Source organism: Oncorhynchus gorbuscha, linkage group LG03 (genome assembly GCF_021184085.1).
Source record: "Oncorhynchus gorbuscha isolate QuinsamMale2020 ecotype Even-year linkage group LG03, OgorEven_v1.0, whole genome shotgun sequence".
In the NCBI taxonomy this organism is placed as follows: Eukaryota; Metazoa; Chordata; class Actinopteri; order Salmoniformes; family Salmonidae; genus Oncorhynchus; species Oncorhynchus gorbuscha.
This window is the reverse complement of record NC_060175.1, coordinates 52,832,809-52,859,653: the sequence shown is the minus strand read 5'-3', so window position 1 is coordinate 52,859,653 and position 26,845 is coordinate 52,832,809. Positions and strand designations below refer to the sequence as shown.

At 44.0% G+C, this 26,845-nt stretch overlaps 2 protein-coding genes across 7 annotated transcripts in view; both read right to left on the bottom strand.

Moving 5' to 3' along the window:
* Nucleotides 1-1,175: 1,175 nt before the first annotated feature.
* On the bottom strand, nt 1,176-17,960 carry LOC124020885 (transmembrane protein 51-like). The gene is made up of 3 exons (XM_046336187.1): nt 17,749-17,960; nt 3,782-4,229; nt 1,176-2,710 (listed from the first exon to the last, which is right to left on the bottom strand). The coding sequence occupies exons 2-3, from the start codon at nt 4,180-4,182 to the stop codon at nt 2,299-2,301; spliced, it is 813 nt and encodes a 270-aa protein (XP_046192143.1). The 5' UTR covers nt 4,183-4,229; nt 17,749-17,960; the 3' UTR covers nt 1,176-2,298.
* Nucleotides 17,961-18,264: 304 nt separating this feature from the next.
* Nucleotides 18,265-26,845, bottom strand: part of kaznb (kazrin, periplakin interacting protein b) — a 162,726-nt gene continuing 154,145 nt past the window's right edge. For all 6 annotated transcript variants that reach the window (XM_046342912.1, XM_046342911.1, XM_046342914.1 and 3 more), the window contains 4 exons: nt 20,864-20,965; nt 20,508-20,674; nt 20,273-20,390; nt 18,265-20,141 (listed from right to left, as the gene is read on the bottom strand). In XM_046342912.1, coding sequence (XP_046198868.1) covers nt 19,983-20,141; nt 20,273-20,390; nt 20,508-20,674; nt 20,864-20,965 — 546 coding nt within the window. In that variant the 3' untranslated portion in view covers nt 18,265-19,982. The remainder of the gene's footprint in view (nt 20,142-20,272; nt 20,391-20,507; nt 20,675-20,863; nt 20,966-26,845) is intronic.

Below are 26,845 nucleotides of genomic sequence, written 5' to 3'. Positions count from 1 at the left end.
CGCTCGGTGAGTGGGGGGTACTGTCATGTTTGTCATTTATTGTCATGTCTTGTCCCTGTGCTCCCCATGCTATTCGTTTCCCTCTGCTGGTCTTGTTTGGTTCTTTCCCTCCTTCTATCCCTCTCTCTCCCCCTCCCTCTCTCACTCTCTCGCTCTCTCTTCTCTCTGTCGTTCCGTTCCTGCTCCCAGCTGTTCCTATTCCCCTAATCATCATTTAGTCTTCCCACACCTGTTCCCGATCCTTTCCCTGATTAGAGTCCCTATTTATTCCTTTGTGATCCGTTCCTGTCCCGTCGGTTCCTTGTATTGTATTCACCATGCTGTGATTGCGTTTCGCCCTGTCCTGTCGTGTTTTTGCCGTGATTGTGTATCACCCTGTCCTGTCGTGTTTTGTGCCTTCATCAGATGCTGCGTGTGAGCAGGTGTCTCAGTCGACTACGGCCTGCGCCTACCCGAAGCGACCTGCAGTCTGTGGCCGCTTCTCCAGTTGTTTCCCCTCTACAAGTCTAGAGGATTTCTGTTATTCCGTTTTGGACTTTAATAAACTCTGTTTCTGTTAAGTCGCTTTTGGGTCCTCTTTCACCTGCATGACATTTACTAATGATGCTCTTTTCTGTTTGAATTAATAGCGGACAGTAAGGGATCTACACATTAATGCTGGCGAGGAGAACAAATGTAGTATAAGCCGCAAGACAAGTGAAGACAAATGTGATCACTTATGACTTGGATTTTTTTTTTGGGGGGGAGTCAACCAAGCAATCAGGGTAGGTTCCTGTATGATGGTTATTTTAGCATTCTCAAATATGTTACGTTAAGTGTTAGTGCAAATATCATGCATGAACTTTTCTTTGTCAACTAATGTCTCAGGAACAACCGCCCCGCACACCACCTGTGTACTGTCCGCTGGTCAGTCAGCTGAGAGGAAGGTACACAGATGGAGAGTGGCGCATGGCAGAATTTGAAAGTGAGTAGTCCTACGAAGACATGGACTGACTGCAACAATATTCTACATTTGATCCTTTTTTCAAGGATTTTGAAGCATATAGCCATTGCTAACAGACCACACTGTCACCTCAGATGCAGCTGCAAATCGGTGTTGGACTGAAAGAGATGCATAAGTCGTCAGAGACCCCAGATGGAGCAAAGGAACGGAACATACAAAAGAGAAGACTGCATCGCCAGAGACGGGTTACTTTATAAATGTGAACCAATCCATACATTTTAAAAACAGTACTGAGTTTTTAAAAGTTGACACTTGCACTTTTATTTTGATTTTTTTTTAGCTTTGAGATTCAAGTGTTCAAGACAGTCGGTCAAAAAGAACTCTGCTGAAAGGAAGCATTGATTTGTGGGGTCAACTGAAGACATCATGTCTGATGTGGCGACAGACCCAGAGGACCCCGATGCCTTTTTAATAACTTCCCCACCCTGGCGCTCCCCTGTGTTTGAGGACCTGATTGCATCAGCAGACCGAAGAAGAAGGGCCAAGCTCGCTTATGCAGAGAAAAGGGGGGGGGGGGGGGGTGTCACACTGGCGGTCAGGATCTCTAGTGTTAACACCCCATTATTCCCCTTATCTAAAACTTGGTGGAAAAACAGCTATTGAGAGTTCAGAGATAAGTTATTTTGACGGGTACGGAAGTGGCTTCAGAGGTGTAAGGATCATTAGGAGTCTGAAACTAGGGTATTTGGTGCAGTGTGTCCTGCAGGGCAGGGTTGTGCGGTATCCAGGTCCACCTTCACACCGTTTCTGCACCATACCGTGATATACAGTATTACCGGCAGTGCACACAAGGGGTGCTAGTTCTTTCCCAAGGTAAAAAAGTAATTTGAAATCATATAATTTTGACGCACAAAACAAATTTAGGTAGCAGGGATCTTGATCCAGGAGGGTATTGACTATCTGCTATAACCAAGAAGCTTGAACTTGCAAGCCAGCCACTTAGCAAGTTAGCAAACCAAATGCATAGCTGGCTCCCTGAGTTGGATAATTTATGTTATAAGCAGTGGCGTAGCACCCCGTCAAGCCTTCTGTAGGGCGATAGTTAAAAACACAGCCACCGTGTTCTAAACAGAGAGGAAAATAAGCCCCTGAATAAATAAGTCTATAAACGAGTCAAAATGGAGCTGAGAAACAACTTGATTCAAAGCAACAATGTCTGGGTCTGCCCCAGGGTGAAGGAGGAACACTCACAGCTAGGCCTCATTATTATTATTAGACATCTGATCCAGCAATAGTGTTGTCTTACTCAACATTGAAACAATGCTTTTAGTACTCCCAGGCTATAGGGGGCGCTGTCAGAACTCAGGTATCTTGCCGTCGTACTGTGGTGGCGGAGTGATTGGTTCAATGGTCACCTTCGCATCAGTAGGGTTGCGAATGTTAAAACGAAAGTCCTTCAGATGGAGTTTCTCAGACTTGATTCTGCGTACCCTGTTGGGCCGTAGTATCCGGCTGGCCCGGCCTACACTGTGGGGGTTGGCTGCAGCGGCGGGCTGGGGCTCAGGAGTGGGACTGCTAGGATGAGCCTCCTTAACTGGGGCAGCACTTGGTCCCTCCCCCTCGTTTTCCACAGCACAGATGAGGTCCTCGTAGGAAGGCAGCTGGGAGTTGCTCTGGCGTAAGTTGCTCTGGCGGATGGGGAACTGGCCACTGGTGACCGCCTCCTCATAGCTGGGCACGTTGTAGACTGGGACTGGCTCATCTAAACTGCAAAACAATGTACAGGGACACCGATTTTAAATAAGTAACATGTCACATTTGTGCCATCATTTACATTTCATGTTTTTTTAAGGATACTAGAAATGCCTAAAATAGCTAAGTACTGCTTCTTACATGATCATAATCTACAAAACAGCAAGGACAATAAGAAGTTTTGTATTGCCATGTTTTTTCTATTGTTGTTAACCTCATGAACGAGAGACAATTGTAATGCAGGAAGTTGTACATACAACAACTAGTCAAACTGTCCCGTTGTGGCAAAAAGCTTTGCAGCATCTCAGAGGTCAATATTTGTTTGTTTCTCTCATGGATATGTATTCCTTAATTACTACTGGTATGTAATGACATTTGGAGCTAGTTTTGCAGGTGGAAATGTTGCATGTGTAGCTCCTTTAACTAGCTTGGAGTAGGAGAGACTAGATAACTGGTGCTTTAATGGAACTGTGTCAATCAAAAGGGACAATTTGGAACATACAGGAACATTATCAGGAACATATTCATTTCCAGGCATCACCCTGGGAACTACAGTGAGCTCCAAAAGTATTGGGACAGTCAATTTTTGTTGTTTTAGCTCTGTACTCCAACACGTTGGATTTGAAATGATACAATGCCTGAGGTTAAAGTGCAGACTGCCAGCTTTAATTTGAGGGTATTTTCATCCATATCGGGTGAACCGTTTCGATATTACAGCACTTTTTGTACATAGTCCCCCCCATGTGTTTTAAAAACATTCTATTCTTATTTACAATAAAAGGTGACTGCAACATTACACAATACATTATTTACCATTCATTTCGGCACAGAATAATCTCAAATACAACAAAAACAAAAAGTAAATGCATCCAACAAGTTTGTAGTCACAAGCTTAATGTATTCATTGTGTGCTATGAAACATGAGACCAAATACTTAACTTTTTACTAAAATTCCCAATACTTTTGGAGCTCACTGTAAGTCATATATGAGTTTATAGTGAAAACAAAGCCTCCGAATCCCTTCTTGGATGATTCAAATCAATCACTGTTAAGACATTGATTATCTAAATCGATTGAAGCACTCACTTCTCTCCTGCCTCCCCAGCCACATGGTCCACGAAGCGGACTCCTACGGCCTGTGTCTCTTGTCTTCTCTGGTGCTTCCTCCGCTTGTTCCTCACCCCCAGGAAGATAGACAGCAGCAGCATGGCCACCCCTGCCCCCACCAGCACATAGGCTATTGATAAGGTCTTCGCTGCTTCCTTGTCTTCCTCGCCATCCCCATCCTCACCATGGTCTGCTGGCACTGTTATACTGGAGTTGCCTGGAGTCTTGGTTGTCTGGGTAGCATCCCCGGGAACCATTGACCACACAATCATGATGATGCCCAGGGCTATGAGTCCCACCCCAAGGGCACACAGGGCATACGAGGAGCCCGACCGGCTGACCCCATGGCTGGAGCTGGCTGGAACACCACTGGTACACATCCCCCCCACCCAACACTGTAGATTGGGGAGAGGAGACTTGTCCTAACCTGCAGTGTGGGAGAAAGGGGGGTGGTTTGCACATTTAGTCAGGAGCAGGGGCATAGCAGTACAATAAAACCGGCAAAGGGCTAGACTAGCTGAAATCAGATGACAATGAACAACTTCCTGGGATAGACACAATGTGGCTGGGAACGGGGCCAGAGCCAAAGCAGTTCAAGGAGGTTTACATTAACCCGTGTTTTCGTTCTTCACAAACACATTTTTACATAATAAAGAGCTGCTGGAATAGTGCCAACCAACGAGAGCTGAATGATTATGTGAATGAGCCATTCATTGACCAAAAAGCACCTGGACAAAATGTAGGTGTAGGTCTAGAGACTATTGCAGTCAAGTTCTAGGAAATCTTCCTCCAGACTAGAACGTTTGAATAAAGGCTAGCCCTGCTGTTTAAAATGTATTGTTGGAGGTTAAATACTTCACTCTGTGAATGTTGGTATTTCCAGCGACAATATATTACCCAGTCAAAGTCCTGTATGTTTATTTGATGGTCTAGTCCTCCTAAATCATGCTAAACCAACATTACACCCCTAGGTTGCGTAATCAGGTTTTATTACTACAGCATAACAAACAGAGCATTGTTAACTTCGGGCACTTCCACTTGTTTCTCTCCAGTTTACAGGCAGCTAGAACGTGTCACAGCGTAATTTTCAGGAAGAACACTTTACAACGTAGCTAGGCAGTGGGTTCAATTCCCGGGAGCACCCGTACATACATGTTTGCACGCACGACTAAGTTACCGAGAAAAGCGTCTGCTAAAATTGCATATATTATAAGGACATTCCATTATGACAGCTTCAAAATGACACTCGTTAAATAGTGATATACCTCCATCTCATGCTATGAATCATTGTTAATGTGGCAAATACAGAGTTTTTGCCTCTGCCCTCACCACCGGAAACCTCTTTCTCAAAGCTAAGGCTCATGCTGCTCACCCCCCCCCCCCTTCAAGTTTCTCTCTTTACTCACCCTCTTCTGAACCATGATAATGTAACCTATGTATCTGCCCCATTTTTTCGAACTGAAATAAAAACCCTGCGATTTCAACCAACATTCCCCAAAATATATATATTATGAAGGCTACACCACCTTCGCAGTGTATTTGTAACGGATATTGCAGTTGCACAAGCGGGGCGCAGTATCTACACATTTAATTGGAGCAACATAAAATCCCGCGTCTTTATATCTGCTGCCATATCTTAGCCACTAGCCAGAGTTGCTGAAAAAAAGAACACCACTAATTTGACTGCCGGTATGACTACTGCTTAGCCAATGCTTGCAATGATGATGAAAAAATAATATTACATCGCTAATTAGACTGCATGTCTGTGTCTTGCTTGTGTTTGATACGGGCAATTCCATAACGGAATTGCGCTTAGACTCCCATTGATTTCAAAGTTTAACGAACCATACAACTCTGTGCACAATGACTACTTTTAACAATTTACAGTGAACATTTGACAAAAAAACGTTTCCTGGAAGAACTGTGCAGATGCGAAGATTGATAACAGAATTTCTGTAAAATCTCCCTTAGATTACAGTATGTGTACACCTTTTAATTAAGATTTTTTTAAATGTCTGCAGAAAAAATGGTGTGTTAGCTATGACATGACACATTGACTTTGAAAAAATCTCGTTTGGTTGTTCAACTACAGTAAGTGATGTGAATTTACAATAGGTAACGGAATTGCGGTAAAGGAATTTCATCATGGATCCCTGATCTGTACCACACATAAATGCATAATTATGAATATGGTGGTGTATCCTAAATAGGTACACAAAAACATATACGCATGCAATATCCTCTTTGCATATTTGGGTATTATTCTACACATGAGCTATTATTTGAATGAGTTCTTGCCCCAAAAACAAGACCAAATTTGGTTGGTGTGGACTGGACCATATCTGAACCAATCATAGACTATGTTTCACAAGCTTGGATGTCAAAATACAGCATAGTAGAGCTCAGTAGAGTACAGTACAGCTCAGAAAACTAGAGTTCAGTTTAGTACTAAAGTAGAATATACTCTACTTTTCTTGACTGTACTGAACTCTACTGTACGGTGATGTGCTGTCCAAACTTGAGAACCCAACTGTAGCCAACTAAATTGCATAAATTCCATTACAGATTTTTTTAGGAATGGAATTTAGACTTTGAATCATTTAATAATTCATAAACAAATTTGAAATAAAAAAACGAACTAATTGGTCTACCTTTACTGTTTAGTTCTGTGAACTTTCATGAACCTCCCTCATGAGCGAGAGAAATGAAAACATATCTTAAAAATGTGGGTCTTTGGTATCAGACTTTTAAGGCAATGTTTCTTAAACTTACAGAAGACAGATTCCCCCCAAAAACTAAATACAAGTGTTTATCTTATGTAGCTGGCAGGGGTTTGTGTTCGCTTGTGTTTAATATATGCTTGCCTAAAAAGCTGCATGTAATTCAGCATATAAGAAGAACATGAAATCGCTAGACTGCTTGTGTCAAGCTTATGTTTGCAACTTTTACAACAAAGTTTGGAGGAACATGTCGTTTGTGTGCAACATGATAGCTGCATGAAGCCTGTCAACCTTTCTGAAAAAAATAACATAGTTCCCCATTCTTCCCCCTTCCCTTCCCCTTCTCCCACCTCCCTCCCCCCTGTCCTTCCTTTTCTCCTTCTCCCACTTATAGGTCTTTATTGTACAACATTAAGTTTCCCTTCCATGTCAAGGAGGGGGAAGCAGCAGTGGAGCAATCAGCAGAAGCTATGTAGGCAGCGAAGTGGCTCCCGAGTGGCAGTGGCACAGCGGTCTAACGCTTCGATCACAGCGGTCTAACGCTTCGATCACACATCATACCGGTCTAACGCTTCGATCACAGCGGTCTAACGCTTTGATCACACATCATACCGGTCTAACGCTTCGATCACACCGGTCTAACGCTTCGATCACACCGGTCTAACGCTTCGATCTCACATCATACCGGTCTAACGCTTCGATCACACCGATCTAACGCTTCGATCACACCGGTCTAACGCTTCGATCACACCGGTCTAACGCTTCGATCACACCGGTCTAAAGCTTCGATCACACCGGTCTAACGCTTCGATCACACCGGTCTAACGCTTCGATCACACCGGTCTAACGCTTCGATCACACCGGTCTAACGCTTCGATCACACCGGTCTAACGCTTCGATCACACCGATCACACCGGTCTAACGCTTCGATCACACCGGCCTAACGCTTCGATCACACCGGCCTAACGCTTCGATCACACCGGTCTAACGCTTCGATCACACCGGTCTAACGCTTGATCACACCGGTCTAACGCTTCGATCACACGGTCTAACGCTTCGATCACACCGGTCTAACGCTTCGATCACACCGGTCTAACGCTTCGATCACACCGGTCTAACGCTTCGATCACACCGGTCTAACGCTTCGATCACACCGGTGATCATCACACGGTCTAACGCTTCGATCACACCGGTCTAACGCTTCGATCACACCGGTCTAACGCTTCGATCACACCGGTCTAACGCTCGATCACACCGGTCTAACGCCCGATCACACCGGTCGATCACACCGGTCTAACGCCGATCACACCGGTCTAACGCTCGATCACACCGGTCTAACGCTTCGATCACACCGGTCTAACGCTTCGATCACACCGGTCTAACACTTCGATCACACCGGTCTAACGCTTCGATCACACCGGTCTAACGCTTCGATCACACCGGTCTAACACTTCGATCACACCGGTCTAACACTTCGATCACACCGGTCTAACGCTCCGATCACACCGGTCTAACACTTCGATCACACCGGTCTAACACTTCGATCACACATCACACCGGTCTAACGCTTTGATCACACCGGTCTAACGCTTCGATCACACCAGTCTAACACTTCGATCACACATCACACCGGTCTAACGCTTTGATCACACCGGTCTAACGCTTCGATCACACCAGTCTAACACTTCGATCACACATCACACCGGTCTAACGCTTCGATCACACCGGTCTAACGCTTCGATCACACCAGTCTAACACTTCGATCACACCATACCGGTCTAACGCTTCGATCACACCGGTCTAACGCTTCGATCACACCGGTCTAAAGCTTCGATCACACCGGTCTAACGCTTCGATCACACCGGTCTAACGCTTCGATCACACCGGTCTAACGCTTCGATCACACCGGTCTAACGCTTCGATCACACCGGTCTAAAGCTTCGATCACACCGGTCTAAAGCTTCGATCACACCGGTCTAAAGCTTCGATCACACCGGTCTAACGCTTCGATCACACCGGTCTAACGGTTCGATCACACCGGTCTAACGCTTGATCACACCGGTCTAACGCTCGATCACACCGGTCTAACGCTTCGATCACACCGGTCTAACGCTTCGATCACACCGGTCTAATGCCGATCACACCGGTCTAACGCTTCGATCACACCGGTCTAACGCTTCGATCACACCGGTCTAACGGTTCGATCACACCGGTCTAACGCTTCGATCACACCGGTCTAACGCTTCGATCACACCGGTCTAACGCTTCGATCACACCGGTCTAACGCTTAGATCACACCGGTCTAACGCTTAGATCACACCGGTCTAACGCTTCGATCACACCAGTCTAACGCTTCGATCACACCGGTCTAACGCTTCGATCACACCGGCAAAGTCCTAGGGGAAAATAGTACACAGCATCATCTGGATATGTGTGCAACAAAAGTTGAACATTCACCTTCTGTTACCATTTCCGTCAAGCCATTTACATGTACAGTTTGACGCATACGTTCGATAAATCAGAACGCATTGCAACTGCCTCTGCAACGCAATGTAATTCTGGTGTACCAAAAAGCAATTACCCTATCGGCACTGCAGTGCTAGAGACGTTACTACAGACCAGGGTTTATTCCCGAGCTGTCCAAAACTGGCCGTCGCAGGGGGTCCCATAGGACGGTACACAATTGGCCCATCGTCATCCGGATTATGAGAGGGTTTGGCTCCTCGCGCTCTAGCGACTCCTTGTGGCAGGCCGAGTGCCTGCAGGCTGACCACGGTCACCAGTTAAACAGTGTTTCCTCTGACACATTGATGCGGCTGGCTTCCGGGTTAAGCTAGAGGGTGTTAAGAAGCGCAAGTAGACGGGTCATGTTTTGGTGGATGCATGACTCCACCTTCGCCTCTCCCGAGCCCATTGGGGAATTGCAGGGATGAGGCAACATTGAGAATTGGGGAGAAAAAGGGGTTAAAAAAATATATAATAATCTCTGTATCATTAGCCAGAAAATCCGGAACCGCAGCCAATCCGTATATTATATTGTTCGACTTGTTGGATCACTTTAAGAGGTGCTTGGGGTGGGAATAAAAGACCGGTTTTGAAAAGTGTGAATAGCTTCACAGTACAGGTGTTAACATGCACTAAAAAGACAGTATCCTAGAAAGGAATGACAAATTCAGGAAGTTAATCAAAATTGTACTGTAAAGGGTGGCAGTTGAAGGCATGCAGTGCACTGGTCACATACCACGAAACAATTATTGACACGAAAGTGTTGAGACAATATCAGAAGCATTAATGTATGAAAAAGCCTTCTATTTGCAACAGTGGCTAGGCCTTGATGTGCCTTCAGGTGCTCTACAACAAATATACAGTAGCTTCAGAAAGCATTCATACCCCTTGACTTAGTCCACATTTTGTTGTGTTAAAGCTTGAATTCAAAATGGATTAAATATCATTTTTTCTCACCAATCTACACACAATACACCCCAATGACAAAGAGAAAACATGTTTTTAGAAAATGCTTCAAATTTATTGAACCTTAAATATCTCATTTACATAAGTATTGACACCCCTGAGTCAATACTTTGTATAAGCACCTTTGGCAGCGATTACAGCTGTCAGTCATTCTGGTTAAGTCTCTAAGAGCTTTCCACACCTGGATTGTGAAACATTTGCACATTATTCTTTTCAAAATTCTTCAACCCTGTAAAATTGGTTGTTGATCATTGCTAGACAACCATTCAGATCTTGCTACAGATTTTCAAGTATGTTTAAGTCAAAACTGTAACTCAGCCACTTAGGAACATTCACTGTCTTCTTGGTAAGCAACTCCGGTTTAGATTTAGCCTTGTATTTTAGGTTATTGTTCTGCTGAAAGGGGAATTCATCTCTCAGTGTCTAGTGGAAAGCAGACGGATGTAAATAGTCTGGGTGGCCATTTGATTAGTTGTTCAGCAGTCTTATGGCTTGGGGGTAGATGCTGTTAAGGAGCCTTTTGGTCCTAGACTTGGCACTCTGGTACCGCTTGACGTGCAGTAAGCAGAGAGAACAGTCTATGACTTGGGTGGCGGAGTCCTTGACAATTTTTTGAGCCTTCCTCTTACACCGCCTAGTATATAGGTTCTGGTTGGCAGGAAGCTTGGCCCCAGTGATGTACTGAGTGTGATTGAGATTGCGTCATCTGTGGATCTGTTGGGGCGGTATGCAAATTCCGGGATGATAGTGTTGATGTGAGCCATGACCAGCCTTTCAAACACTTCATGGCTACCGACGTGAGTGCTACAGGGCGGTAATCATTTAGGCAGGTTACCTGCGCTTTCTTGGACACAGGGACTATGGTGGTCTGCTTGAAACATGTAGATATTATAGACTCAGTCAGGGAGAGGTCGAAAATGTCAGTAAAGACACATGCAAGTTGGTCCGCTCATGCTTTGAGTACACGTTGTGACAATATATTTTTTTTGCTCACATCGGCTACGAAGAGTGTGATCACACAGTCGTTCGGAACAGCTGGTGCTCTCATGCATGCTTCAGTGTTGCTTTCCTCAAAGCGAGCGTAAAAGGCATTTAGCTCGTCTGGTAGGCTTGCATCACTGGGCAGCTCGCGGCTGGGTTTCCCTTTGTAGTCCGTAATAGTTTGCAAGCCCTGCCACATCTGACGAGCGTCAGGGCCGGTGTAGTAGGATTTAATCTTAGTACTGTATTGACGCTTTTCTTGTTTGATGGTTCATCTAAGGGAGTAGCAGGATTTCATGTCCCTCTCCTTTCTTGTGTCCGGATTAGTGTCCCGCTCCTTGAAAGCGGCAGCTCTAGCCTTTAGCTCGGTGCAGATGTTGCTTGTAATCCATGGCTTCTGGTTGGGATGTATACATATGGTCACTGTGGGCACGACGATGTCGATGTGCTTATTGATGAAGCCAGTGACCGAGGTAGTATACTCCTCAATGTCATTGGATGACTCCCGGAACATATTCCAGTCTGTGCTAGCAAAACAGTCCTGTAGTGTAGCATCCGTGCCATCTGACCAATTCCGTATTGAGCGAGTCACTGGTACTTCCTGCTTTAGTATTTGCTTGTCAGGAGGATAGAATTATGGTCGGATTTTCCAAATGGAGGGCGGGGGAGAGCTTTGTATGCATCTCTGTGTGTGGAGTAACGTTGGTCGAGAGTTTTTTTCCCTCTGGTTACACGTGACATGCTGGTAAAAATTTGGTAAACCTGATTTAAGTTTGCCTGCATTAAAGTACCTGGCCACTAGGAGCGCCACTTCTGGGTGAGCATTTTCTTGATTGCTTATGGCCTTATAGAGTTGGTTGAGAGCGGTCTTAGTGCCAGTGTCAGTCTGTGGTGGTAAATAGACAGCTACGAATAATATAGATGAGAACTCTCTTGGTTGATAGTGTGGTCTATAGCTTATCATACGGTACTGTACATAAGTTACTCTCACAACTGGCAAGTGTCTTCACTGACATTTTCAACCTTTCTGAGTCTGTAATACCTACATGTTTCAAGCAGACCACCATAGTCCCTGTGCCCAAGGAAGTGAAGGTAACCTGGCTAAATGATTACCGCCCCGTAGCACTCATGTGGGTAGCCATGAAGTGCTTCGAAAGGCTGGTCATGGCTCACATCAACAGCATCCTCCCGTATAACCTAGACCCACGCCAATTCGCATACTGCCCTAACGGATCCACAGATGACGCAATCTCAATCGCACTCCACACTGCCATATCCCACATGGAAAAAAGGAACACCTATGTGAGAATGCTGTTCATTGACTACAGCTCAGCGTTCAACACCATGTTGCCCACGAAGCTCATCACTAAGCTCATCACTAAGCTAAGGACCCTGGGACTAAACACCTCCCTCTGCAACTGGATCCTGGACTTCCTGACGGGCTGCCTCCAGGTGGTAAGGGTAGGCAACAACACGCCTGCCACGCCTGATCCTCCACACTGGGGCCCCTCAGGGGTGTGTACTTAGTCCCCTGCTATACTCCCTGTTCACCCATGACTGCGTGGCCAAATACGACTCCAACACAATCATTAAGTTTGCTGATGACACAACAGTGGTAGGCCTGATCACCGACAACGATGAGACAGCCAATAGGGAGGAGGTCAGAGAACTGGCAGTGTGGTGCCAGGACAACAACCTCTCCCTCAATGTGAGCAAGACTAGCTGACAATTGGAAACGTTTCAAGCAGAGATTCAATATCTACCTAGCAGCAAGTGGCTCAGGGGGAGATGATGGCAAATTGAAAGCTTCCATTTTTCTGCATGTTATTGGAGAGGATGCATTGGACATTTACAATCGCTTTCAGCAAGACGAGGCAAACTTGACATTGACTGTGCTAATGGCTAAATTTGAGGAGTTCTTTGTACCTAGCCAGAACGTCACGTTTGACAGATACAAGTTTTTCTCTCATGATCAGAAACGGGGAGTCAGTTTTGACCAGTATTTAGCTGAGCTGAACACTGAGCAAAACATGTGAATTTGAAAATCTGAAAGACTCACTAGTGATAGACAGGATATTCTGTGGCATACTTGATAATGGACTCAAGGAGAGATTGCTGCGTGAGTAAGATTTAACTTTGGATAAAGCAGTGAATATGTGTCGAGCAGCTGAAACCACCAGAGCACAAGCTAAAGAGCTGTGCAGGGATGAGACGTCAGTGTATGCAATAAAACGAGAGGAGCAACACACACAACTCATTACAAAACAAAAACAAGCAAAAGAGAGAAATCAAAACATTACATGTGGAAAAAGTGGATTTATCCACAAGCCCAAAAACTGCCCTGCATATGGCAAATCATGTAACAACTGTGGGGGGAAAAAAGGAAAAAAAAATTCTCAAAATGCTGCAAAGCTGAGGCTACAAAGAAAAAGGGTCACACAATCAAGGAGATTGAAGAATTCTTAGTTGATTCTGTGGAAATATGCAGTGCAGTAAAAGCTGAATGGATTGTGACATTGACTGTGAATGAAACTATAATACAATTCAAGCTTGATACTGGAGCACAGGTAAGTAAACCTGTTGTCTCTCGATGACTGCAAAACACTGAAGGTGAAGATAAAAATACACCCGGTGAAAATGAAGGTTACTGGTTATACTGGGGGGAAAGTACCAGTCAAAGGTAGCTGCATAGTAACTTTACAGCACAGCTGTTCAGAGCACAGCTGCTGATAATGGAAAAAAAGTGTACAGCCTATTCTAGGAATCAATGCATGTGAAAAGCTCAATTTGTAGAAAAGAGTGTATGTAGTGACATCACAGACTGAAAATGACCAGGAATCGCTACTGGCTGAGTATGAGTACATGTTTGAGGGTCTTGGATGTTTACCAGGAGAACACAACATATGTACTGATGAAAAAATTACTCCAGTTGTGCATGCATGCAGGAAAGTTCCATTTGCACTGAGGAAAAAGCTCCAGGAGGAACTTGAACGCATGGAAAAGATGGACGTCATCACAAAAATGGATGAACCTACAGACTGGATAAGCTCACTGGTTATTGTGGTGAAAAAGAACGGTGATCTCAGGATATGTCTAGACTCGAGAGATCTCAACAAAGCAATCAAGAGCAGTATTTCAAGTAGCCAACCAGAGAAGAGATAATGTCGCAGTTTGCTGGAGTAAAGGGGTTCAGTCAGCTTGATGCCTCATCAGGATTCTGCCAAATGAAGCTAGATGATGCAAGCTCAAGGCTATGCACATTCAACACACCTGAGGGCAGGTAAAGATTTCTTTGTCTACCATATGGGATTCTCTCAGCGCCAGAGGTCTACCACAAGACAATCCACATGATCTTCGAGCACATTCCAGGAGTGGAGACCATGATGGATGACATCATCATCTGGGGGTCCACAAAAGAAGAACACAACGTGAGAGTGAGACAAGTGCTGGACCTGACACGGAAAGTAAACCTAAAACTAAACAAGGACACCAGTGAGTTTGGTGCGAAAACACTTACCTTCATGGGAGACATACTTTCAGAGGATGGAGTCAAACCAGACCCGAGGAAAATATCAGCCATCAACAACATGGAGCGCCCAAAGAACAAAGACGACGTGAGACACTTCATGGGCATGATCACCTACCTTGCAAAGTTCATACCTCAACTATCAGCACAGTCCGCTCCACTCAGATGTTTTCTGGGACAGAAAAATTAATGGGAATGGTCCCATGAATAGGAAAACTGCTTCAAAAACCTAAAGAAGACAATCACAGAAGAGCCCATGCTCAGGTTCTATGATCCAGAGAAAAGCACAAGGATTTCTGCAGACGTGTCACTGTTTGGCCTGGGAACAGTTCTTCTGCAACAGCATGACGACACATGGCAACCCGCCGCTTATGCGTCCAGAGCCTTGACAGGCGCAGAGACAAGGTATGCACAAATAGAGAAAGAACTGCTGGCGAGCACATACGCTTGTGAAAGGTTTCACCAATACACCGACCACAAACCATTGGTGTCAATCATGTCTAAGCCACTGATTGATTGTCCAATGAGAATCCAGAGAATGTTGATCAGATTGCAAAGGTATGATGTGGAGATGATCTATACCCCGGGAAAGTTCATGTTCGCCAGCCGACACTCTTTCTCGAGCAGTAGACAAGAAAGAGAGCTTTGACACACAGAAAAACACTGAGATTCAGGCCTACGTCGACATGATCGTAGCATCACTTCCTCTGTCTTCTGAGAGAATGGAGTAGATCAAAAGAGAGACCGCAGCTGACCAAACAATGACAGAGTTGAAAGAAACAACACTGTTAGGATGGCCCACACAAAAAAAGAAATGTCCAAGGAGAATACAGGATTACTGGATGTGAAGAGCAGAGCTCACCATTGTGGATGACATAGTGTTCAAAGGCAACAAGATAGTAATTCCTATGCCACTACGTGAAGAAATGCTACCGAAAATACATGAGGGCCACATGGGTGAGGAAAAATGCAAACGACGAGCACCAGAAGTAATGTACTGGCCAATAATGAACCAGGAAATCAACCAGACTACTGATTCTTGTGAACTGTGTTACACCTAAAGGCCAAAGCAGCAAACAGAGCCGCTAATGCCTCATCCAGTACCCAACAGACCCTACTACAAAGTTGGAGTTGACATTTCTGACTGCAATGGCAAAAGTCACATTGTTGTTACCGACTACTACTCAAACTACCCTGAAGTTGCAACACTGCAAACTACCTCCAGCAAAGCTGTAATCACCTACCTGAAGTCAGTCTTTGCAAGACATGGGGCTGCGTCTGAACTGTACTCAGACAATGGCCCGCAGTTCTCAAGTTCTTAATTCCGATCGTTCGTTAACGACTGGGGATTCCGACACAACACCTCCAGCCCCAACTATCCAAGGTCCAACGGCTTAGCTGAGAGTTCAGTCAAAATTTTTAAAGGTCTGTTGAAAAAGGCACACAATGGAAAGGAGGATTTCCGAAAAAAATATAGCAGTGCACCACTGCAAAACGGACTTCCACCTGCACAAATGTTGATGGGACGTCGCATCAGAACCAACCTACCCATCCATGACGACTTGCTAACACCCAGAGGTCCTCACAAAGTCAAACTCGCAAAGGAAAAGCAGAAAGACAAACAAAGACAGCGACACGACAAAAGTGCAAGACACTTTCCTGAACTGAAACCTGGAGATCAGGTACGACTCCGAGACATCACCACAGGAATCTGGATGCAGCAAGGGTGTGTGCAGAGAGAAGTTGCACCGCGATCCTATGAGATCCAAGCGGAGTGTGGATCACAACTGAGACGAAACAGAGTTGATCTAAGGCTTCAGCCATTCACTCAAGGGACTGAGGATCATCAGGAGGATACTGCTGAAGCGTTAAATGCCTTTAGAAATGGACAATTCAGTCAGAACACCCTGACTGACAATGAACGCTGTCCAACTGTTTCAGGAAGCACTTCAGCAGAACGACCAAAAAGGACTGTCAGAGCCCCTGAAAGGCCTATTGAGAATTGCTAAACAATCCAAAAAAAGGGTCACCTGGACCCTTATGTTAATATGTTAATTAAAAGGAGTTAAACCTATGCCCCGGTTTGTCATTATACAAGGAATAACCATAACACCCAGATCCTCAAAAAGTTCTACAGTTGCACCATCGAGAGCATCCTAATCGGTTGCATCACTGCCTGGTATGGCAACTGCTCGGCATCTGACCGTAATGCGCTACAGAGAGTAGTGCGTACGGCCCAGTACATCACTGGGGCCAAGTTTCCTGCAATCCAGGACCTATATAATAGGCAGTGTCAGAGGAAAGCCCATAACATTGTCAGAGACTCCAGTCACCCAACTCATAGATTGTTTACCGCACGGCAAGCGGTACCGGAGCGCCAAGTCTTAGACCAAAAGGCTCCTTAACAGCTTCTACCCCCAAGCCATAAGACTGCTGTACAATTAATCAAATGGCCACCGGACTATTACATTGACCCCCCCACCCATTTGTACACTGCTGCTACTCGCTGTTTATTATCTATGCATAGTCACTTTATCCCTACCTACTTGTACAAATGACCTCTAACCTGTACCCTGCACACTGACTCACTACCCCCTGTATATGGCCTCATTATTGTTATGTTATGTTACTTTTTTTTTTTTAAACTTTAGTTCATTTGGTAACTCTTCTTGAACTACACGGTTGGTTAAGGGCTTGTAAGTAAGCATTTCAAGGTAAGGTCTACACTTGTTGTATTCGGAGCATGTGACAAATAAAGTTTGATTTGATTTACTTTCTGTAATGCAATATGCCTTGTGAACTTGACTGGACAGAAGTTGCTGTCCGGTTTTGTGAAGAAACAAAGGAGTGGTTGAATTTATTCTGCCTCTGTCTTCTTATTGTCTCGACATTTGGCCTGTATATCACCGTGGCAAGGCATATGAACTAACAGATTATAGAGCAAACAACGCAAACAACGCAATAATCACAACACATACAGTATGTCTTTTTTTCTGGCCCTGGCTTCCTTCCCCAGTTATTTTCCCCCACGCACCTCTACTGAAGTGAGCAGCCAGGAACTTAAAAGGAGGAACTAATATCATGTTACCAACTCTGTGGCATTATGTCACATTGACATCTGGTCACTAAAGACAAACTTCTATTTTGTGTTATCAGATAACACTAATACTTGACGTACTTATAATAAAGTTAGCCTGAAGAACACTGCTCCAAATGTCAAGGAGAATTGCAATTTGAGACGATCTTACCTGTTCCAGTCGTGAACGCTCAACGACCAATGACTTCCCTCCAATACCTGATATATCGCAGGTGTTTTCAAGATGACGATCTTGCTACCCCAATATGCATAGTGTAATCCTGCTCTGAAAACTGTATTAACTAACGTGTGTATTTCCTCCGATGATAGTCGCTATAGAATTCAAGGAATATGTTAAACAGGAACTTTATCAAGTTTCCAACCAGAGTGAAACCTCCCCCGGTTGTAAAGTGTTAAGTTAATTAACCCTTTGCTGCCTCCTTGCTATTATGCCGCATGTGTGAACGCGACCATACCGCACATAGACGTACGCTCGTAAAGAGCGTTTACGATGGATTTTCCCCATAAACTCAAATAAACGTGGATTGAAAAATAGGATTCCCCTAAATAGGCATGTCTGAAAAGTGTCTGAGCAGACTAAATCCAAATGAAAACGAAACGAATGCAATTAGACCCTTCTCGATTTTCTTAAATGCTCATAATAAACTGCAATAACGTGCATTTCTGACAGCATTTATATCTTTATTATTGAGTAGGCCTACACAAAACACAAGTCATGTATTGTAGTTCATGTACAGCAGTTTCAAACATTTTTTTGTTCAGCAGTGGCACATGTACAGTACATAATTACTTCATAAACACCTATATGAAAACAATAAAATATAAACTCTGACCTCTTTCTCATTATAATGGAAATTGCCACTATTTTCTGTTGTTAGTAGTCTGACTATACTTATGTGATATGCTTGAGTGAAAGTAGACTGTTTTACGCCATAACAAATCAACAATTTAGTGTGCGTTTTCTGTAACGCACAAGCCTTTGATATTCAAACCACATCTTACAACCACATGTGACTAGGTTGAACTAGCCTAATGTTCCCACTTTGTATGTCTATCTGACTATGTTCACCAGGGTGCTGGGGTTGGTTTTTGTAGGAGATCGCCATAGCTGATATACCTGTTCTCTTCTGTTTCTCTGCCCCCTCCAGCTGTTTGAATGTGTGATATGGTTGTGGAATGCTCTGGTGAAATACACTGTTGTACTGTATACTCGTGCACTCTGAGTTAATGATGATAGAAAACAAATAAGATTTCCCTTGACATCCTGGCCGACGTAAACATTCTACACCAGGTCATTAGACCTTCAGTATCCGTAATGCAAACTGTACAAATATTTACAATATCGTAATCACTTTGAGAGACAGCAAAATCTTATTATGAATTGAATATTAGAATGTAATATTTTCCCATATTTACAATGAAATGAAAGACTCCTTTGCAAATAACAAACAAAAGAGTTGAATTCAACAGTATGAAAAGCTGAGTGGCCTCTGTAGTTTCTAGGAATTTTTCCAGCATGTTTACAAGGAATTGTATTATATTTCTAACAAACATAACAAACTGTAGTCTGTGCCTCTTGGCCATATTTGAGCTATTTGAACAAATTGCAAGCTCTGCTAAGCATTTGGAATTTTCCAGACCCCCCCCCCCCACCTTATTCTCCTGATGGCTGTTGTCTTAACTCAAGGCCAGTTATCTCTCACAATATGGGAATGTAATTCTAAACTTACATGGAACCCAGGGAATGGCAGTTTTCCCGAAGATATGGGTCCCAAGTTCCAGACAAGTAGTGAACATCTGCAACTGATTTGAGCCAGGAAACCCAGGCAGGCCGGGCCAACATCTCTTTCCTTTCACACGGAGGCCGGCCAGGCCGGGCAGTGAGATACATGGAACAGAGCATGGACGTCGAAGGACCGAGAGGCGTGCTTCTTCCTTCCAGAGATCCTGACCACCGTGAATGATCATCCTCCTGACATGGCAACAGGAACAGACCACTTTCACCCTCCATGGACATTTGCTATGCGCCAACACATTATTACCATCATGTTCCTCCATGTATGTTACAAGAGATGCCTTGTTAAAGAACAATTGTGACGGTCATTCTTTGAAAGGAAACATATGCCACCAGTTTTCCTGCAAAGTGGAGCTTTGAACGTTACAACGTGTTTACAGTTTTCTCCTATTCAAACATAAGGCATTAAGTCCACTGATATTTATTACTGTAGAACAATAAATCAAATGTTTCTGAAATTGAAAATAAATCGTCAATTCCAAAAACTAAGATTTGGATTTATTTTAGATGGTCAAAAAACAGCAATTCTGTTGATATTGAATGCTTTTCCCCCTGGAGTCCAACCATCTGTATCCCCCACAGGGCACAGTTCAGACATTGGTGATCTCTACATTCTTGTAGGTGTGCATGGGACTTCCCTTTGTCCTGGGCACAGCCTGCACCCGTGCCTCTCTGGGCAGAGATCCACAGCTGCCATGGTAACCAAGGCCCCGCCCAATGGCGATCTTTGGGTTAAACCGAAGAGGACTCTGGGAAAATGAGAGGAAGAATAAGTCAAAACAGAATTCATACACAGTGGAACAGTCCAGCCTACTTTCGATTAACTACCATTTGTTGAGACATCTTCATAAATAAAATGGTTGAAGTAGCTTCTTCTTACCTTGCCTGACCTTCGTCTCATAGACACTATCTCCTCGTTATAGCGGCTAACAGCAGAAGGGGATTGTGGTGGGGCTCCCGTTCCCGGCACTTCACAATCCTGCTCCACACTAGTTTGCCTACAAGGGGTAGGAAGAAGGGAAGAGTCAATTAACTTCACTGCCATAAATTCAACAAAACATTCTACTTATTGCCAAGGAGCTTAAAAACATAAATGATATAGGGAGACCAATCACCTGGCAGGGATGGAGAGAGTCTTCATCTCCTCAAACATGTGCCGATGAAGCATATGTTTGTGGCTGGGGATTCCCAGGGCCTTGGCCATGGCATCTGCATCAAATGAGGGGTCCAGAGCCAACACAGCACCATGGACTCCCCTGCCATGAAGACTGTCAGCATACTCCTGACCAGTGAGACATAGGGACATAATGTTATCCAACAAGAACAATGGCAAGCAAACAACTTGGCTAAATTTGCCACAAACTTCCCTATCAGGATCTAGTGTATACACCAGTCTATTGGTCCAAAACGGAGACAGTCTGAATGGAATCCAGGTGCATTCTGATGTTTCTGTACTAGGAAAAGGACCTACTTTTAGGTCTATGTCTCTGATCCACTTTATGACTCTGTGGCAAGTCCAAACCACTGGGTCCTGGTCCTTGTGCTCACACTGGGCTCGACGAGCCTCCAGGACCTGTACACCAACAACACACACATACTGAACTGTTAATGTACTGTTATAATACAGTACGGTCACTACTGTACGGTTACAAAAGTATGGTTACTATGGTTACAACAGTACAGTTACAGCAGTACGGTTACTACTGTACGGTTACTACCGTACTGTTACTACCTTACTGTTACTACCGTACTGTTACTACCTTACTATTACTACCGTACTGTTACTACCGTACGGTTACTACCTTACTGTTACTACCCTACTGTTACTACCTTACTGTTACTACCCTACTGTTACTACCCTACTGTTACTACCCTACTGTTACTACCCTACTGTTACTACCCTACTGTTACTACCCTACTGTTACTACCCTACTGTTACTACCCTACTGTTACTACCCTACTGTTACTACCCTACTGTTACTACTGTTACTACCGTACTGTTACTACCGTACTGTTACTACCGTACTGTTACTACCGTACTGTTACTACCGTACTGTTACTACCCTACGGTTACTACCTTACTGTTACTACCCTACTGTTACTACCCTACTGTTACTACCTACTGTTACTACCCTTACTGTTACTACCTTACTGTTACTACCCTACTGTTACTACCGTACGGTTACTACCCTACTGTTACTACCGTACGGTTACTACCCTACTGTTACTACCCTACTGTTACTACCGTACTGTTACTACCGTACTGTTACTACCGTACGGTTACTACCCTACTGTTACTACCCTACTGTTACTACCCTACTGTTACTACCGTACTGTTACTACCCTACTGTTACTACCGTACGGTTACTACCGTACTGTTACTACCGTACGGTTACTACCTTACTGTTACTACCCTACTGTTACTACCCTACTGTTACTACTGTTACTACCCTACTGTTACTACCCTACTGTTACTACCGTACTGTTACTACCGTACTGTTACTACCTACTGTTACTACCCTACTGTTACTACCCTACTGTTACTACCCTACTGTTACTACCCTACTGTTACTACCCTACTGTTACTACCCTACTGTTACTACCGTACGGTTACTACCTTACTGTTACTACCCTACTGTTACTACCCTACTGTTACTACCTACTGTTACTACCCTACTGTTACTACCCTGTTACTACCCTACTGTTACTACCCTACTGTTACTACCCTACTGTTACTACCCTACTGTTACTACCTTACTGTTACTACCCTACTGTTACTACCCTACTGTTACTACCCTACTGTTACTACCCTACTGTTACTGTTACTACCCTACTGTTACTACCCTACTGTTACTACCCTACTGTTACTACCCTACTGTTACTACCCTACTGTTACTACCCTACTGTTACTACCCTACTGTTACTACCGTACGGTTACTACCTTACTGTTACTACCCTACTGTTACTACCCTACTGTTACTACCCTACTGTTACTACCCTACTGTTACTACCCTACTGTTACTACCCCTACCTGTTACTACCTTACTGTTACTACCTACCGCACGGTACTGTTACTACCTTACTGTTACTACCCTACTGTTACTACCCTACTGTTACTACCCTACTGTTACTACCCTACTGTTACTACCCTACTGTTACTACCTACTGTTACTACCCTACTGTTACTACCTACTGTTACTTACTGTTACTAACTTACTGTTACTACCCTACTGTTACTACCTTACTGTTACTACCTTACTGTTACTACTGTTACTACCCTGTTAATTACTACCGTACTGTTACTACTGTTACTACCCTACTGTTACTACCCTACTGTTACTACCCTACTGTTACTACCCTACTGTTACTACCCTACTGTTACTACCGTACTGTTACTACCGTACGGTTACTACCTTACTGTTACTACCCTACTGTTACTACCCTACTGTTACTACCCTACTGTTACTACCCTACTGTTACTACCCTACTGTTACTACCCTACTGTTACTACGGTTACTACCTTACTGTTACTACCCTACTGTTACTACCCTACGGTTACTACCCTACTGTTACTACCTACTGTTACTACCCTACTGTTACTACCCTACTGTTACTACCCTACTGTTACTACCCTACTGTTACTACCTTACTGTTACTACTGTTACTACTACTGTTACTACCTTACTGTTACTACCCTACTGTTACTACCTTACTGTTACTACCCTACTGTTACTACCCTACTGTTACTACCCTACTGTTACTACCTACTGTTACTACCCTACTGTTGTTACTACCTTACTGTTACTACCTTACTGTTACTACCCTACGGTTACTACCTTACTGTTACTACCCCTACTGTTACTGTTACTACCCTACTGTTACTACCTTACTGTTACTACCCTACTGTTACTACCTTACTGTTACTACCCCTACTGTTACTACCCTACTGTTACTGTTACTACCTTACTGTTACTACCCTACTGTTACTACCCTACTGTTACTACTTACTGTTACTACCCTACTGTTACTACCCTACTGTTACTACCCTACTGTTACTACCTACGGTTACTACCCTACGGTTACTACCTACTGTTAATACCCTACTGTTACTACCGTACTGTTACTACCTTACTACTACCTACTGTTACTACCCTACTGTTACTACCCTACTGTTACTACCCTACTGTTACTACCCTACGGTTACTACCCTACTGTTACTACCCTACTGTTACTACCCTACTGTTACTACCTTACTGTTACTACCCTTGTTACCTGTTACTACTGTTACTACCCTACTGTTACTACTGTTACTACCCTACTGTTACTTACTGTTACTACCTTACTGTTACTACCGTACTGTTACTACCCTACTGTTACTACCGTACTACTACCTTACGGTTACTACCCTACTGTTACTACCTACTGTTACTACCCTACTGTTACTACCCTACTGTTACTACCCTACTGTTACTACCCTACTGTTACTACCCTACTGTTACTACCCTACTGTTACTACCTTACTGTTACTACCTTACTGTTACTGTACTGTTACTACCTACGGTTACTACCTTACTGTTACTACCCACGGTTACTACCTTACTGTTACTACCCTACTGTTACTACCCTACGGTTACTACCTACTGTTACTACCCTACTGTTACTACCCTACTGTTACTACCCTACTGTTACTACCCTACTGTTACTACCTTACTGTTACTACCTACTGTTACTACCTTACTGTTACTACCTTACTGTTACTACAGTTACTTACTGTTACTACCCTACGGTTACTACCTTACTGTTACTACCCTACTGTTACTACCCTACTGTTACTACCCTACTGTTACTACCCTACTGTTACTACCCTGTTACTACCCTGTTACTACCTTACTGTTACTACCTTACTGTTACTACCCTACTGTTACTACCGTACGGTTACTACCTTACTGTTACTACCCTACTGTTACTACCCTACTGTTACTAACTTACTGTTACTACCCTACTGTTACTACCTTACTGTTACTACCCGGTTACTACCTTACTGTTACTACCCTACTGTTACTACCTTACTGTTTACCGGTTACTACCTTTACTGTTACTACCTTACTGTTACTACCCTACTGTTACTACCGTACGGTTACTACCTTACTGTTACTACCTACTGTTACTACTGTTACCTACTGTTACTACCCTACTGTTACTACCCTACTGTTTACCCTACCCTACTGTTACTACCCTACTGTTACTACCCTACTGTTACTACCCTACTGTTACTACCGTACTGTTACTACCGTACGGTTGCTACCTTACTGTTACTACCCTACTGTTACTACCCTACTGTTACTACCCTACTGTTACTACCTTACTGTTACTACTGTTACTACCCTACTACCCTACTGTTACTACCGTACTGTTACTACCCGTACGGTTACTACCCTACTGTTACTACCCTACTGTTACTGTTACTACCCTACTGTTACTACCGTACTGTTACTACCGTACGGTTACTACCCTACTGTTACTACCCTACTGTTACTACCCTACTGTTACTACCCTACTGTTACTACCCTACTGTTACTACCCTACTGTTACTACCCCTACCCTACTGTTACTACCCTACTGTTACTACCCTACGGTTACTACCCTACTGTTACTACCGTACGGTTACTACCGTACGGATACCTACTGTTACTACCGTTACTACCCTACACTTACTACCCTACCTTACTACCCTACTACCCTACACTTACTACCCTACTGTTACTACCCTACCGTTACTACCCTACTGTTACTACCCTACTGTTACTACCGTACGGTTACTACCGTACGGTTACTACCTTACTGTTACTACCGTACTGTTACTACCGTACTGTTACTACCGTACTGTTACTACCCTACTGTTACTACCCTACTGTTACTACCCTACTGTTACTACCGTACGGTTACTACCTTACTGTTACTACCTTACGGTTACTACCGTACGGTTACTACCTTACTGTTACTACCGCACGGTTACTACCTTACTGTTACTACCCTACTGTTACTACCGTACGGTTACTACCTTACTGTTACTACCCTACTGTTACTACCCTACTGTTACTACCTTACTGTTACTACCGTACGGTTACTACCTTACTGTTACTACCCTACTGTTACTACCCTACTGTTACTACCGCACGGTTACTACCGCACGGTTACTACCCTACTGTTACTACCGTACGGTTACTACCTTACTGTTACTACCTTACTGTTACTACCCTACTGTTACTACCCTACTGTTACTACCCTACTGTTACTACCCTACTGTTACTACCGTACGGTTACTACCCTACGGTTACTACCCTACTGTTACTACCGTACTGTTACTACCGTACTGTTACTACCGTACTGTTACTACCGTACTGTTACTACCGTACTGTTACTACCCTACTGTTACTACCCTACTGTTACTACCCTACTGTTACTACCCTACTGTTACTACCCTACTGTTACTACCGTACCGTTACTACCGTACCGTTACTACCTTACGGTTACTACCTTACGGTTACTACCTTACTGTTACTACCCTACTGTTACTACCGTACGGTTACTACCCTACTGTTACTACCGTACGGTTACTACCCTACTGTTACTACCCTACTGTTACTACCGTACGGTTGCTACCTTACTGTTACTACCCTACTGTTACTACCGTACTATTAATACCTTACTGTTACTACCGTACTGTTACTACCCTACTGTTACTACCGTACGGTTACTACCGTACTGTTACTACCGTACGGTTACTACCTTACTGTTACTACCCTACTGTTACTACCGTACGGTTACTACCTTACTGTTACTACCCTACTGTTACTACCCTACTGTTACTACCGTACTGTTACTACCGTACTGTTACTACCGTATGGTTACTACCCTACTGTTACTACCCTACTGTTACTACCCTACTGTTACTACCCTACTGTTACTACCCTACTGTTACTACCCTACTGTTACTACCGTACGGTTACTACCTTACTGTTACTACCCTACACTTACTACCCTACCGTTACTACCGTACTGTTACTACCCTACTGTTACTACCCTACTGTTACTACCCTACTGTTACTACCCTACTGTTACTACCGTACGGTTACTACCTTACTGTTACTACCGTACTGTTACTACCGTACGGTTACTACCCTACTGTTACTACCCTACTGTTACTACCCTACTGTTACTACCCTACTGTTACTACCGTACGGTTACTACCTTACTGTTACTACCTTACTGTTACTACCGTACGGTTACTACCTTACTGTTACTACCGCACGGTTACTACCGCACGGTTACTACCGCACGGTTACTACCTTACTGTTACTACCCTACTGTTACTACCGTACGGTTACTACCTTACTGTTACTACCCTACTGTTACTACCCTACTGTTACTACCCTACTGTTACTAACTTACT

Bases quoted from the DNA above. Each gene is read 5' to 3' on its own strand.
- LOC124020885 (XM_046336187.1), bottom strand. From the start codon at position 4,182: ATGTGTACCAGTGGTGTTCCAGCCAGCTCCAGCCATGGGGTCAGCCGG. The intron at 2,711-3,781 runs GTGAGTGCTTCA...ATTGTTTTGCAG, and splicing joins GCTGGGGAGGCAGGAGAGAA to TTTAGATGAGCCAGTCCCAG.